At 42.4% G+C, this 15,389-nt stretch overlaps 1 protein-coding gene across 1 annotated transcript; it reads right to left on the reverse strand.

Annotated features, from left to right (window-relative positions):
- Positions 1-7,607: 7,607 nt before the first annotated feature.
- Positions 7,608-14,644, reverse strand: LOC311082172 (uncharacterized protein; the record flags this gene model as incomplete). The annotated part of the gene is made up of 12 exons (XM_084112911.1): positions 7,608-8,633; positions 8,782-8,886; positions 9,021-9,934; positions 10,010-10,219; positions 10,347-11,151; positions 11,249-11,576; positions 11,765-12,249; positions 12,791-13,018; positions 13,109-13,183; positions 13,378-13,470; positions 14,338-14,424; positions 14,501-14,644. 12 exons carry the CDS (start codon positions 14,642-14,644, stop codon positions 7,608-7,610), a joined length of 4,500 nt encoding a protein of 1,499 aa, XP_083969037.1.
- Between the last annotated feature and the right edge of the window lie 745 nt (positions 14,645-15,389).

Below are 15,389 nucleotides of genomic sequence, written 5' to 3' on the forward strand. Positions count from 1 at the left end.
CTTTTAAGGCAGATTTAATATAAAAAAATAAGTTCCTGTCCTTAATGACTGTGCTGTGAATATCACATGGATATCTGCAAAAAAATATTCTTAAATTATTTTTAAAAAATCACTGTATACATGGGTGAATGGGAAAAAATAACGCTCGGATACATGTTTTACTTGAAGTTTAACATTCAATTTGCATGTAACGATTGACAAATTCACCAGGGAATCATAATTTTCCTTGTAATATCAAGATGGTGTTTAATGATTATGCTTGGTAACTAGCAGATATGTTATGACAAATATATAAACTGAAAGTCATTTTTGTAATGTACCCCCAATTTTTAGAATAAGACACATTTACTTCACACACAGGAAATAAGAGATGCCACAAAAAATAGATGGGCACTCACCAAGGATGTAATAGTCGGACTAGCTGCAGAAGGAGGTCTGGCTGCAGGAGAAGCACTGGTTGAAGGAGAAGCACTGGTTGAAGGAGGTCTGGCTGCAGAAGGAGGTCTGGCTGCAGGAGATGGAATGGTTGAAGGAGGTCTGGCTGCAGAAGGAGATCTGGCAACAGGAGAAGCACTGGTTGCCGGTTGAATGGTTGAAAGACTGGGTCTGGCTGAAGGAGGCGGACTGTGACTACCAGGCTGTAAAGATACATATTGTACATTATCAACAAACATAATAATGATGATGAAACATATTTTCTTTTTAAATTACCTGAATCTGCCTTGGTACATTTAGGTTGGGTTTGGCTGCTGAACTAATGGATCCTCCAAATCGTGGCTTTGTAAACTAAAAGAGGGAGATTATAGAACAGATTGACATGCATGTAATATCATACATGCATTGGAAATTTGAAGATATTAATTCCCTATTGAAGAATACACAAATAATCTTCAAGCCCACCAGTAATAGGCATTGGGAAATTCTGGAGATAATTGCTTGTGGAGGAGGTAATCTACTCAAATATTAAAATAATGTGTTACCATTGATAAGTTAAGTGCAGGCCGTGTAAAGGTCGGGGCTGAGGTAGAGGTTGGGACCGCGGTAGGAGTGGATGCAGGTGGAGCACTTGTGGCCTGGTAAAGAACAATCAAGAATGAGGAAAACAGGTTTTATTCATCTTTCATTCATGGTACTTTTTACAGATCTAAATAAGCACAGGCACGCCAAACTCTAACATTAACAGACAATTATACATTTAATCAGGACAATCTGTCTCTGTACACCAGCGAGAGTCTGAGGGCAGAAGCTGTATAAATATAACACCCAATAAAATAAAATCAATACTAACTGGTCTCTTTGGCAATTTTTATTTACATTACATTTCAGTGTTTTTGTTTGCTTGTTGTGTTTTTTTTTATCTGTAATGAGGTCATAAATAAAACCTGTGCTTCGTAATCTGTGGATACATCTATTTTGATATTTCATATTGACACACATTAAATATATTCACATTATAATATTTCTTATTTCATTTACAATAATACACTAATTATTAGAGCCTAACTGCAAATAACCACTGAAATTGTAATTGACTGTCTTATATAAATAACATAAATATTATTGATATAGGTAATGGTAATGAGTGCTGACACATCAACTTTGCTTGAGGTAAGATTTAAAAGCTTTATATAAAATATTTTTCTGAATAAATGAGCAAAAACCAAAACATTTCAGAAGTTATCTCTGATTACATTTTTTTTTTTTTTTTATCTCTGGCTATTTAATCGCTGGAGGAGCTATGGGACTAGATAGCCAAAATTGTTATCTACGGTAAAGGGTGTAAACAGCAGTATAACTTTATCAAGCTTTATAAAAAAAAGACTATTGCTGCATCCCACAGAAGTGTACTTTGAAGGCATTTGAGTCACAAATATGATTGTGTGGTCCTACAGTGAAGTAAGATGTAAGAGATGATTACCTGAAAGTCTGAAGTGCATACCTTAGGCGGATGGAATCCACAAAGGCATTTCTGTGGTCCACCAAAAAGTGTTGCCTGGCGACGGACCTGCATTGGACATTTATCTATCTGTACAAATAAAGACCTCCAAGTTATGTTAAATCAGTTTTAGCATGTTTTCTCATTAACTTTTGTCTGTACATACCCTCTGAAAGAGGTCAAACCATTTCTTCTGGCGAGGGGCAGGTCTGTTGCCAGCTTCCGAGGGCCAAACTCCTGTGCTGGCAAACCGCCGCAGGCGGGACATCCACTCATCGTCCCCCAGGGCCTTGTGTGACTTTTTAGACATCTCTGGAACATTTGAAACATGTTTAGTCTTTTTAGCTAAAACATAAATTACATTTACCTACTACTAACACTAGCCTATGGCTTGACTACTTATTACTGTATTTGATAATGTACTACTATAATTACACACCAGAATCATGATCGATAATGACATTTTTAAACACACCTTAAAGAACACTGAAAGCTAAAAATCCATTCATGTATTAGTGTTGTTAATGTAGTTCATCATTGGAGACAATAACATGAGAAGTGCTGCAGTATACTAACTTACATCAAGATCATGACACTAAACAACTTTATGCATCATAAAATTACATTTTAAATTCAAATAAAAATATGTTGTGGTTAATGTAGAATGTAGTTTATAAAAAAAAAGTGTAATATGAAAAGTGCTGCAATATACTAGCTCATCAAGATAGATATTTTTTAACATTAAAAAATACCTTAATGCAGCATAACATACGAAAAAAGTTAGCAATATATGAAATCTGTTGCTGATGTTAATGTACAGTAGTTCATCAAAACATACAGTAACATTTATGCTGCAGGTTGCCAGCAGATCATGATCGCGATAGGTCATACAATAAACAACATAAAATACGAGAAGAAGAAAAAATAAATATGTATTAGTCTATTGTTGTTAATCTTACTTGTTGACAATCGATGAATGAACAGCAATACTTCGGCGCGGGTACACCTGAGAATAAAAAAGAATCTGTGACGGCGCCTGCAAGATGAAGATCCGAAGCGTGATTGGCCAAAGAATCCTCTCAAAGATGAAGCCAGAGAACGCCATTCGCTCAGCAAAGATGGAGATCCGAAGCGTGATTGGGCCAAGGAACTCTGACAAAGATGAAGCCCGATAACGCCATTCGCTAAGCAAAGATGAAGATACGACGCGTGATTGGCCGAGGAACTCTGACAAAGATGAAGTCCGAGAACGCTATTCGCTCAATAAAGATGGAGATCGCGCTTGAGATTGGCTGTTGGAAACAGCCGCACGGCTGTCAGGTACCGCCAGCCGGGCAGCCGCAGTGACCACCTACGGGCTGGTCGCGGTTTTTATCCATGCCTAAATTGCGCCCGTCAAACGGAACCTCACATTTCGCAGAGGCTTGGCATAGCGTCTTGCGGGTAAAGTCAGGGTTAAGCCTAGAGGTAGGCTTAGAGTGTACTTTGTTTGTTTTAGCCATATATGTTGTTGGGGGATACAATTTGACCCAGTAGAGCAGGCCAATAATATGCACAATCACAACCAGGAGCTAAAGTTCCGTTTCGGTCTGTCGAGTGAGAGAGCGGTTACCGAAGGCAAACTTCTCCAAATATCCAAGGGCAAAAGTGAGCCATACAACAAAGGGTTGGAGGGACACAACTTCCAACCGGAACTTTACCTACAAAAACGCTAGTACATATAGGCCTATGCCAAATCGATTGACCTCATGCCTGAGAGCCTGATAGGTTACAAGTTACTGGTGCGAACACAATCCGAATTCGATCAGTATCGGAAGTTATTACAGATGCTCGATGGTGTTTTAAAATTAGTTTTGAGCAGGATCTCTCTGGAACACAGGCCTCCACCACCCGGAACAAAACGTGAACATTCCATCCAGGCGCCACAGCAAACTTGAGCTGATGTAAACTTTCACATAACACCCACTGTCTTCTTTGAACACAAGGCAACTGACCAAGCTGTATACGCTAAAAGGGGCCGAGAAAGGTCGTGTCATGCGTCCTAAATGACACGGACGCGCTAGTGGACACACGTGTGCTAAATTCTGGGGCTGTGTTGGTGGTTACATGGCAGCACGTCAACGAAAAACAGCCTTCGTTCCTGGGTGGGCTCGAACCACCAACCTTTCGGTTAACAGCCGAACGCGCTGACCGATTGCGCCACAGAGACCTGCGGTGAGCCAGTCCGTGGGTAAGAGAAAAAAAAAGAAGCAGACTCGGACTTTTCCGGCAAATGACGGACTCGCTGGTTTGCACGCTGGAAACCGAGACCCCGTTGGGAAGAGAGAGGACTAAGAGATACGCCCAACGTGGGGCTCGAACCCACGACCCTGAGATTAAGAGTCGCATGCTCTACCGACTGAGCTAGCCGGGCAGCCGCGGTGACCACCCATGGGCTGGTCGCGGTTTTTATCCGTGCCTAAATTGCGCCCGTCAAACGGAACCTCACATTTCGCAGAGGCTTGGCATAGCGTCTTGCGGGTAAAGTCAGGGTTAAGCCTAGAGGTAGGCTTAGAGTGTACTTTGTTTGTTTTAGCCATATCTGTTGTTGGGGGATACAATTTGACCCAGTAGAGCAGGCCAATAATATGCACAATCACAACCAGGAGCTAAAGTTCCGTTTCGGTCTGTCGAGTGAGCGAGCGGTTACCGAAGGCAAACTTCTCCAAATATCCAAGGGCAAAAGTGAGCCATACAACAAAGGGTTGGAGGGACACAACCTCCAACCGGAACTTTACCTACAAAAACGCTAGTACATATAGGCCTATGCCAAATCGATTGACCTCATGCCTGAGAGCCTGATAGGTTACAAGTTACTGGTGCGAACACAATCCGAATTCGATCAGTATCGGAAGTTATTACAGATGCTCGATGGTGTTTTAAAATTAGTTTTGAGCAGGATCTCTCTGGAACACAGGCCTCCACCACCCGGAACAAAACGTGAACATTCCATCCAGGCGCCACAGCAAACTTGAGCTGATGTAAACTTTCACATAACACCCGCTGTCTTCTTTGAACACAAGGCAACTGACCAAGCTGTATACGCTAAAAGGGGCCGAGAAAGGTCGTGTCATGCGTCCTAAATGACACGGACGTGCTAGTGGACACACGTGTGCTAAATTCTGGGGCTGTGTTGGTGGTTACATGGCAGCACGTCAACGAAAAACAGCCTTCGTCCCTGGGTGAGCTCGAACCACCAACCTTTCGGTTAACAGCCGAACGCGCTGACCGATTGCGCCACAGAGACCTGCGGTGAGCCAGTCCGTGGGTAAGAGAAAAAAAAAGAAGCAGACTCGGACTTTTCCGGCAAATGACGGACTCGCTGGTTTGCACGCTGGAAACCGAGACCCCGTTGGGAAGAGAGAGGACTAAGAGAAACGCCCAACGTGGGGCTCGAACCCACGACCCTGAGATTAAGAGTCTCATGCTCTACCGACTGAGCTAGCCGGGCAGCCGCGGTGACCACCCATGGGCTGGTCGCAGTTTTTATCCGTGCCTAAATTGCGCCCGTCAAACGGAACCTCACATTTTGCAGAGGCTTGGCATAGCGTCTTGCGGGTAAAGTCAGGGTTAAGCCTAGAGGTAGGCTTAGAGTGTACTTTGTTTGTTTTAGCCATATCTGTTGTTGGGGGATACAATTTGACCCAGTAGAGCAGGCCAATAATATGCACAATCACAACCAGGAGCTAAAGTTCCGTTTCGGTCTGTCGAGTGAGCGAGCGGTTACCGAAGGCAAACTTCTCCAAATATCCAAGGGCAAAAGTGAGCCATACAACAAAGGGTTGGAGGGACACAACCTCCAACCGGAACTTTACCTACAAAAACGCTAGTACATATAGGCCTATGCCAAATCGATTGACCTCATGCCTGAGAGCCTGATAGGTTACAAGTTACTGGTGCGAACACAATCCGAATTCGATCAGTATCGGAAGTTATTACAGATGCTCGATGGTGTTTTAAAATTAGTTTTGAGCAGGATCTCTCTGGAACACAGGCCTCCACCACCCGGAACAAAACATGAACATTCCTTCCAGGCGCCACAGCAAACTTGAGCTGATGTAAACTTTCACATAACACCCGCTGTCTTCTTTGAACACAAGGCAACTAACCAAGCTGTATACGCTAAAAGGGGCCGAGAAAGGTTGTGTCATGCGTCCTAAATGACACGGACGTGCTAGTGGACACACGTGTGCTAAATTCTGGGGCTGTGTTGGTGGTTACATGGCAGCACGTCAACGAAAAACAGCCTTCGTCCCTGGGTGGGCTCGAACCACCAACCTTTCGGTTAACAGCCGAACGCGCTGACCGATTGCGCCACAGAGACCTGCGGCGAGCCAATCCGTGGGTAAGAGAAAAAAAAAGAAGCAGACTCGGACTTTTCCGGCAAATGACAGACTCGCTGGTTTGCACGCTGGAAACCGAGACCCCGTTGGTAAGAGAGAGGACTAAGAGATACGCCCAACGTGGGGCTCGAACCCACGACCCTGAGATTAAGAGTCTCATGCTCTACCGACTCCGCCAAAGCTGGGGAACAATAATCTGTTTGAGGAAGGGGAGAAGGAAAAAGAAGGGGAAGAAGGGGAAGGAGGAAAAAGAGAGAAAAGAGAAGGAAAAAAAGAGAAAAATGAAGGGAAAGGGAAAAGGCAAACCCACCATTCACACTTCTGTGTGATTTTTGGTAGATTGGTATTCATATTTTATAGAAAATTGCCTTTTTATATATTTCATGGGCAAATCACTGACGTGAACGACATCGGTTCGAGTCCCACCTCGGACAAGGTCTACAAAGTCTACAAAGAAAGCTGATTGTGAATGAAAATAAATAATTTGCACCAAGGTTAATTTCTTTGTGATTTGATACTGATTTTTCAATGGAAACTGCATAAAATGTAAGCATTCTTTTCTTAATGTATATATGTATATACACCTATATGTATACATTTCATATGCTTTTATGATTTAACACTTATTTTATTAAAAAAGTGTTTTTATCGATACATGTTCTTATTTAATAATTACCCATATGAATATGGAGTTCCTTGAAATGTGCTATACATGAGATATATAGGCCTATGATACTAATAATAATAACAATGTTTTGACTCAGGCTCACTGAATGATTAATGAATGACGAGAAACTATTCTATGAACAATAAAATGTTTTTTATTTTTAACAATAAAATATAACATTAAACTATGCACATATTAATAAAGAGTATATATATAACATGAGATATATAGGCCTATAATAATAATAATAATAACAACAATGTTTTGACTCAGGCTCACTGAATGATTAATGAATGATGAGAAACTATTTTATGAACAATAAAAAGTTTTTTATTTTTAACATTAAACTATGCACATATTAATAAAGAGTATATATATATAACATGGAAAATGACAAAAAGAACCACCCATCTAATAGTGATAATAATAACAATAACAAATAGATAAATAATAACAGTAGTAAACACACAAAATTAAAAACAGTATGAGTATTTAAAAATATATAAAAACATATAAAATAATTAAAATAAAAGTCCCTGAGTGGGGTCGAACCACTAACCTAATAATAAATAACAAATATAATAGTAATAAACGCTTACACAAAGATAGAAACTTTGTAAAACTATTTCTTTTTTTTTACTTTTTCAAGCCACTGTTCTTTTGTAAGTGTCTCTGTGACAGGGCAGTAGATAGTCCCTCTAAACTGGCTGTGCCCGGTCGCTGCTGTCCTAAATTGCCCACACTTCCTGCAGGTATTTGCCTCAACCTTTCTGTGGTAGGGTCGAGGGACAGTGGGTTGAGACTGACTGACCGTGGCAGGAGGTGGGAGGACGAAACTGGGAGTCGCTGGGGCTATAGGAAGAGGGCTTTGGGGGACAACAAACAGTGTGAAGGTAGGGGTAGTGTGGGAGGCAAGAGGGACAGTCGGGCTGGGGCTGGGAAGGACAGGTTCTGGAAGCTGGGGTTGAAGGTTGCCAACAGGCCGAGGAATTATCGGCCTCAGGGTTGTCAGCTTGAGTATGACTGCCTCAGTTGTATTGCCAATGATGCGTCTTTTTAGTTTCCCTTGCCCAGCTGTGCTTTGTGGCAGTTTGTAAATATGCTGCTCTCCCTGGACCTGGGGTGGAGCAACAGCACGGACACTGGCAGGTGGGAGAGCCTCAGCAGCAAGACCAAGAGGGTCAGGCAGATCCATCCCCTGAAGCAGAAGAGTCTGATCTTGCTTCTTAATCCTGCCGTTGTGCCACTGAACCAGAGTGGTCTGATTCACCTCCACCAGCTGGAGAGTAGTGTCCTGCATGATGGCACCATTAGACAGGATCAGCTGCCGGATCTTTCTGTAATCTTGTAAAACAAGAGACCAGCGACTCAGCGTCACCTTCTCTTTCTTCCTTGGACTTTGATGGATGCGACAGAGCCTGATGAAAATGGCCTCCACGAGACGACAGCAGTCTGGCCATTGGGCAGGTGAAGCTGTAGATGCCAACACACTCCGTTTCAGGCTGTCCACTCCAGGGGTGAAAACAGCCTTCTTTTTTGGAGACCTGAACCTCCCTGTGGTCAGCCTGTCCTGGTGTCTGGCAGCAAACTTCACTCGCTGCTTGTCATATTCAAGCAGGCTCTGCCACAAGCACACAATGTCATCAACCTGAAGAAGGATAGAAGTATAGAGGCATAGGTGAGTTAAAAGGAAACTGGTAATTTCGCATACATAGTTCAGTAACACTGTTATTACAGTCACATTGTGTTTTGTGTGGTCTTTTCCATGTTAACAAACATTCAAAATGTTTGCATACCTGCTGTCTGCTCAGTGTTAACCCTGTGCTTGTCCTCAGCTCTACCAAATACTCAGCCAGTCTGTCCACCCGGTCCATTCCTGGAATGTTTTGGTCATCCACAGCCTAAAATAGTATAATTTTAAATGGTAAAGAAAAAAAGAGATTAGTGAAATGACATCTTAATGGTAGCATTAATCAGTTTGTTGAATTACAAATTAATTTCTGTTCGTGGCAAGTTCCTTGTGAAATTTACATACCAAAAGCTCCTCAGGCACCTGAGTGGGGGAACCTGGTGCATACTGGACTATGGATGTAGTTGACCGAGAGGAGGAGGCGGCAGCAGCTGGCTGAGAGAAGGCAGACTGGGATGAGGGAGCAGCAGACTGGGATGAGGGAGCAGCAGACTGGGAGAAGGCAGACTGGGATGAGGCAGCAGCAGACTGGGATGAGGGAGCAGCAGACTGGGAGAAGGCAGACTGGGATGAGGCAGCAGCAGACTGGGATGAGGGAGCAGCAGACTGGGAGAAGGCAGACTGGGATGAGGCAGCAGCAGACTGGGAGAAGGCAGACTGGCATGAGGCATCAGTAAACAGGGATGAGGGAGTAGCAAACTGGGAGAAGGCAGACTGGGATGAGGCAGCAGCAAACAGGGATGAGGGAGCAGAAGACTGGGAGAAGGCAGACTGGGATGAGGCAGCAGTAAACAGGGATGAGGGAGCAGCAGACTGGGATGAGGCAGCAGTAAACAGGGATGAGGGAGCAGCAGACTTGGATGAGGCAGCAGTAAATAGGGATGAGGGAGCAGCAAACTGGGAGAAGGCAGACTGGGATGAGGCAGTGGCAAACAGGGATGAGGGAGCAGCAGACTGGGAGAAGGCAGACTGGGATGAGGCAGCAGCAGACTGGGATGAAGGAGCAGTAGACAGGGATGAGGCAGCAGCAGACTGGGATGAGGGATGAACAGGCTGAACTGTAGGTGGGTTACAGTTAGCTTCATCTTCAAGGAGGAAACTCAGTGTAGGGTCCTCATTGATGTCCTCCTCAAATCCTTCATCCTGCTCATCTACATTCACTTCCTCCAGCAGCTGGTCTGTCTGCTCATTGTCAGTATCCATCGACTGAAGTGGCTGCCCTGTCTGACTAAGTAGATAGTCCACTCCAATTGGCTCCCCTAAAAACAGAATGCAGTGTGTTAAACATTTAGCCCTTTCATTAGCAAATAACAAATGTACTGTGAGAGTCTTACCAGTGTACTGTGCAGGAGGTTGGAAGGTGGGCACAAGCTTCTCTCCAAAAACATTCAGGCTGTTGGTGTTGATGCTTTGCACCACCTGCCCTGCGTAGGTGAGAAGAGGGGAGGATTTTGTGGAAATTGATGCTGCTGCCCGGTCTTGGTTCCACCTGTTCAGGCCTTCCAGGAGATACAACTGAAAATTCAGTGTGTTAGCACTGGTTCCTGTAAAGAAGTGAACAATGAAAACCATTAAACTGGAATAATGAGTTCCTTCAGAAAATATAAAGTGATATTACATGTTCTATTGTGTTGAATATGTACTATACTGCAAACACAATGAGCCACAAACCTGGAATGAACCTGTTCAGGTGGAGGTGGAAAGATTCAAGGGAGGTCGAGCCCCTAGCACATCTGTACTTCGTGAGAACTAATCCTCCCTTGGTGGTGGTGGTGCCTGTCACAGTGTAGAGAAAAACACCTGGTGGATCCTGGATGCACTTAACATGCCTCATCTGAACACGCCAGATGTGCTCTATCCTCACTGTGTCCAGCAGAGGAACCCCCATCATATCTCTCCCCTTATCCCCCATCAGTTCCTGCAGAAGCCTGTCAAGGTAGCGGGTTGTGGACTCCACCCCACGAGTCCTCCGACGGCAATAGAGCGCCAGCTCTTTTTTGGTGATGCGTTGGTCCACAAGGTTATCGGTGATGACAGGCACACCTTCCTCCTGCAGCTGCTCTCTCTTTGCCCGCCGCAACAAAGCCACATCATCTGGGTCCCATTCAAAAATGCATGCAGAGAGACGTGACATGAAGACTGGGTAGAGAAGATGAGCATCAGTGGTGCACCCCACTGCCAGCCGACGCATGAAGTGCCAGATGTCCAGCCTGATATTGAGATCAGGCCATCCTCCAAATCTGGCCTGTAGCTTGCTCTGCCCCTTCTCTATGCAGCAGCCACAGTCCACGTACAGCAACAGTGGTGGAGCCACGGCCGCCTGGCTGTACCTGTGAATCAGTCCGGAGACCATGGTGTCCAGTGCTGGACCTTCCTGAGCAGTCAAGACACTAATAAGAATTTGTCCTGTCTCATTGCCAACAGAAGTCACCCACTGTGCTGTTCCCCTGGCTGTGCCTGCCAACTTCTTTGTGATCTAAAATCAACAAAATTAAAAATATTAATAAAGCATAACACAAATCATTTTCAAACTTCACAACAGTTAAACATCAGTAATAATGTCAAACAATTACCTGTTTTGTTGAGTCCATTTTCAAAATGGTCCCAAACGTGGAGGTTATGCTAGCCTTGATGTGGTCTATGCGACTGATAATGTCCCTCCCATAAACTGAAAGCAGCCACTTGCTAGTAGGGACATCAATGGGCTCTGGAGGCTTTTGGCACATGACAGGTAAGAGGCTGGGGCGGTTGATAAAACCAGCACACTCCTCCATATAGTGCGCCAAGCGGTCAAGCCACTCCTCCCCATGGTTCTCCCTCAGCTGTTTGACGAGTCTTGTAGGACTGTTGCCCAGCGTCCGTTCCCTCAGCATGCGAATGACACGAATGTCACAAGCATACCTTTGTGTAGAAGAGAAGATTTGCTTATGTAATTTATTTTATGCTAAATAAAAAAACACTTTTATTTTGCATTTACTTCATATTACACATTTCTGCTTCAGAAAATACATTATTAATTATGAAATATTAATGTCTTTATTATAAACACATTCCAAAATTCTGTACAAGGCGTGTAGATTGTAACTCACTTCTGTGTCAAAATCAGACGGAACAGTCTTCTGTGGGGCACGTCGAGCTGGTCCAGGACAGTCTGACTGGTAGACAGGTAACTCAGGCAACACACAGTACACCTGAGAGTCTCTGTTACCATGAGGTAGTACCTGTCGATGTCCAGGACCTTCCGTGCTCTCTTGTGGAGGCCATAGCCAGTCAGCTGCTTTCCACATGCAGGACAGAACAGTCTGAACTTCCACAAGTGGTAGGGCATCCATACCAGAAGCCTGTGATTAAAAAAGCGATCTGGAGATGGAGCCTGGTGGTAGATGAGGGAAGGGACGGGTGGCTCATACCAGAGCTTCAAGTCTGTCCGAAGTCTGCCAGAGTGAAAGAGTGCAGAAGCAATCCACCTCTGATCCTGTGAGGGGATTGTCTGCCTCATTTTAGTGGGCAGCCAAAATTGATCTGGCTCAGATGCAGGAGCAGGTCCGGGCATAGAAGGGGCAACATGCTCCTCCTGATTCAAAAGCAATGAAATATTAGAGATGTAATATTAAAACATTGTTTCTCTCAAGTTTGCATACAAGTAATTCTACAAGGGGCATTAGTGGACATTTCATATCCATTCATGATAATTAGCCTATATATGTTCAAACAAAATTATCTTTTAGGCAGATTTAATATAAAAAATAAGTTCCTGTCCTTAATGACTGTGCTGTGAATATCACATGATATCTGCACAAAAATATTCTTAAATTATTTTTAAAAATCACTGTATACATGGGTGAATGGGAAAAAATAACGCTTGGATACATGTTTTACTTGAAGTTTAACATTCAATTTGTATGTAACGGTTGACAAATTCACCAGGGAATCATAATTTCCCTTGTAATATCAAGATGGTGTTTAATGATTATGCTTGGTAACTAGCAGATATGTTATGACAAATATATAAACTGAAAGTCATTTTTGTAATGTACCCCCAATTTTTAGAATAAGACACATTTACTTCACACACAGGAAATAAGAGATGCCACAAAAAATAGATGGGCACTCACCAAGGATGTAATAGTCGGACTAGCTGCAGAAGGAGGTCTGGCTGCAGGAGAAGCACTGGTTGAAGGAGGTCTGGCTGCAGGAGACGGAATGGTTGAAGGAGGTCTGGCTGCAGAAGGAGGTCTGGCAACAGAAGAAGCACTGGTTGCCGGTTGAATGGTTGAAAGAGAAGGACTGGATGAAGGTGAAAGACTGGGTCTGGCTGAAGGAGGCGGACTGTGACTACCAGGCTGTAAAGATACATATTGTACATTATCAACAAACATAATAATGATGATGATGATGAAACATATTTTCTTAAAAAGGTCTTTTTAAATGACCTGAATCCGCCTTGGTACATTTAGGTTGGGTTTGGCTGCTGAACTAATGGATCCTCCAAATCGTGGCTTTGTAAACTAAAAGAGGGAGATTATAGAACAGATTGACATGCATGTAATATCATACATGCATTGGAAATTTGAAGATATTAATTCCCTATTGAAGAATACACAAATAATCTTCCAGCCCACCAGTAATAGGCATTGGGAAATTCTGGAGATAATTGCTTGTGGAGGAGGTAATCTACTCAAATATTAAAATAATGTGTTACCATTGATAAGTTAAGTGCAGGCCGTGTAAAGGTCGGGGCTGAGGTAGAGGTTGGGACCGCGGTAGGAGTGGATGCAGGTGGAGCACTTGTGGCCTGGTAAAGAACAATCAAGAATGAGGAAAACAGGTTTTATTCATCTTTCATTCATGGTACTTTTTACAGATCTATATAAGCACAGGCATGCCAAAATCTAACATTAACAGACATTTATACATTTAATCAGGACAATCTGTCTCTGTACACCAGCAAGAGTCTGAGGGCAGAAGCAGCAAGGAGAAGCTGTATAAATATAACACCCAATAAAAATAAAATCAATACTAACTGGTCTCTTTGGCAATTTTTATTTACATTACATTTCAGTGTTTTTGTTTGCTTGTTGTGTTTTTTTTTAATCTGTAATGAGGTCATAAATAAAACCTGTGCTTCGTAATCTGTGGATACATCTATTTTGATATTTCATATTGACACACATTAAATATATTCACATTATAATATTTCTTATTTTAGAGCCTAACTGCAAATCACCACTCAAATTGTAATTGACTGTCTTATATAAATAACATAAATATTATTGATATAGGTAATGGTAATGAGTGCTGACACATCAACTTTTTTTTAGGTAAGATTTAAAAGCTTTATACAAAATATTTTTTCTGAATAAATGAGCAAAAACCAAAACATTTCAGAAGTTATCTCTGATAAAAAACATTTTTTTTATCTCTGGCTATTTAATCGCTGGAGGAGCTATGGGACTAGATAGCCAAAATTGTTATCTACGGTAAAGGGTGTAAAACAGCAGTATCACTTTATCAAGCTTTATAAAAAAAGCAACATTTCAAAGACTATTGCTGCATCCCACAGAAGTGTACTTTGAAGGCATTTGAGTCACAAATATGATTGTGTGGTCCTACAGTGAAGTAAGATGTAAGAGATGATTACCTGAAAGTCTGAAATGCATACCTTAGGCGGATGGAATCCACAAAGGCATTTCTGTGGTCCACCAAAAAGTGTTGCCTGGCGACGGACCTGCATTGGACATTTATCTATCTGTACAAATAAAGACCTCTAAGTTATGTTAAATCAGTTTTAGCATGTTTTCTCATTAACTTTTGTCTGTACATACCCTCTGAAAGAGGTCAAACCATTTCTTCTGGCGAGGGGCAGGTCTGTTGCCAACTTCCGAGGGCCAAACCCCTGTGCTGGCAAACCGCCGCAGGCTGGACATCCACTCATCGTCCCCCAGGGCCTTGTGTGACTTTTTAGACATCTCTGGAACATTTGAAACATGTTTAGTCTTTTTAGCTAAACACTAGCCTATGGTTTGACTACTTATTACTGTATTTGATAATGTACTACTATAATTACACACCAGAATCATGATCGATAATGACATTTTTAAACACACCTTAAAGAACACTGAAAGCTAAAAATCCATTAATGTATTAGTGTTGTTAATGTAGTTCATCATTGGAGACAATAACATGAGAAGTGCTGCAGTATACTAACTTACATCAAGATTGATCATGACACTAAACAACTTTATGCATCATAAAATTACATTTTAAATTCAAATAAAAATATGTTGTGGTTAATGTAGAATGTAGTTTATAAAAAAAAGTGTAATATGAAAAGTGCTGCAATATAGTAGCTCATCAAGATAGATAGATCCATAACATTAAAAAATACCTTAATGCAGCATGACATACGAAAAAAGTTAGCAATATATGAAATCTGTTGCTGATGTTAATGTACAGTAGTTCATCAAAACATACAGTAACATTTATGCTGCAGGTTGCCAGCAGATCATGATCGCGATAGATCATAACAATAAACAACTTAATGGATCATAAAATACGAGAAGAAAAATTAAATATGTATTAGTCTATTGTTGTTAATCTTACTTGTTGACAATCGATGAATGAACAGCAATACTTCGGCGTGGGTACACCTGAGAATAAAAAATAATCTGTGACGACGCCTGCAAGATGAAGATCCGACGCTTGATTGGCCAA

This window comes from Abramis brama, assembly GCF_963993115.1.
Source record: "Abramis brama genome assembly, chromosome: 4".
Taxonomy (NCBI): domain Eukaryota; kingdom Metazoa; phylum Chordata; class Actinopteri; order Cypriniformes; family Leuciscidae; genus Abramis; species Abramis brama.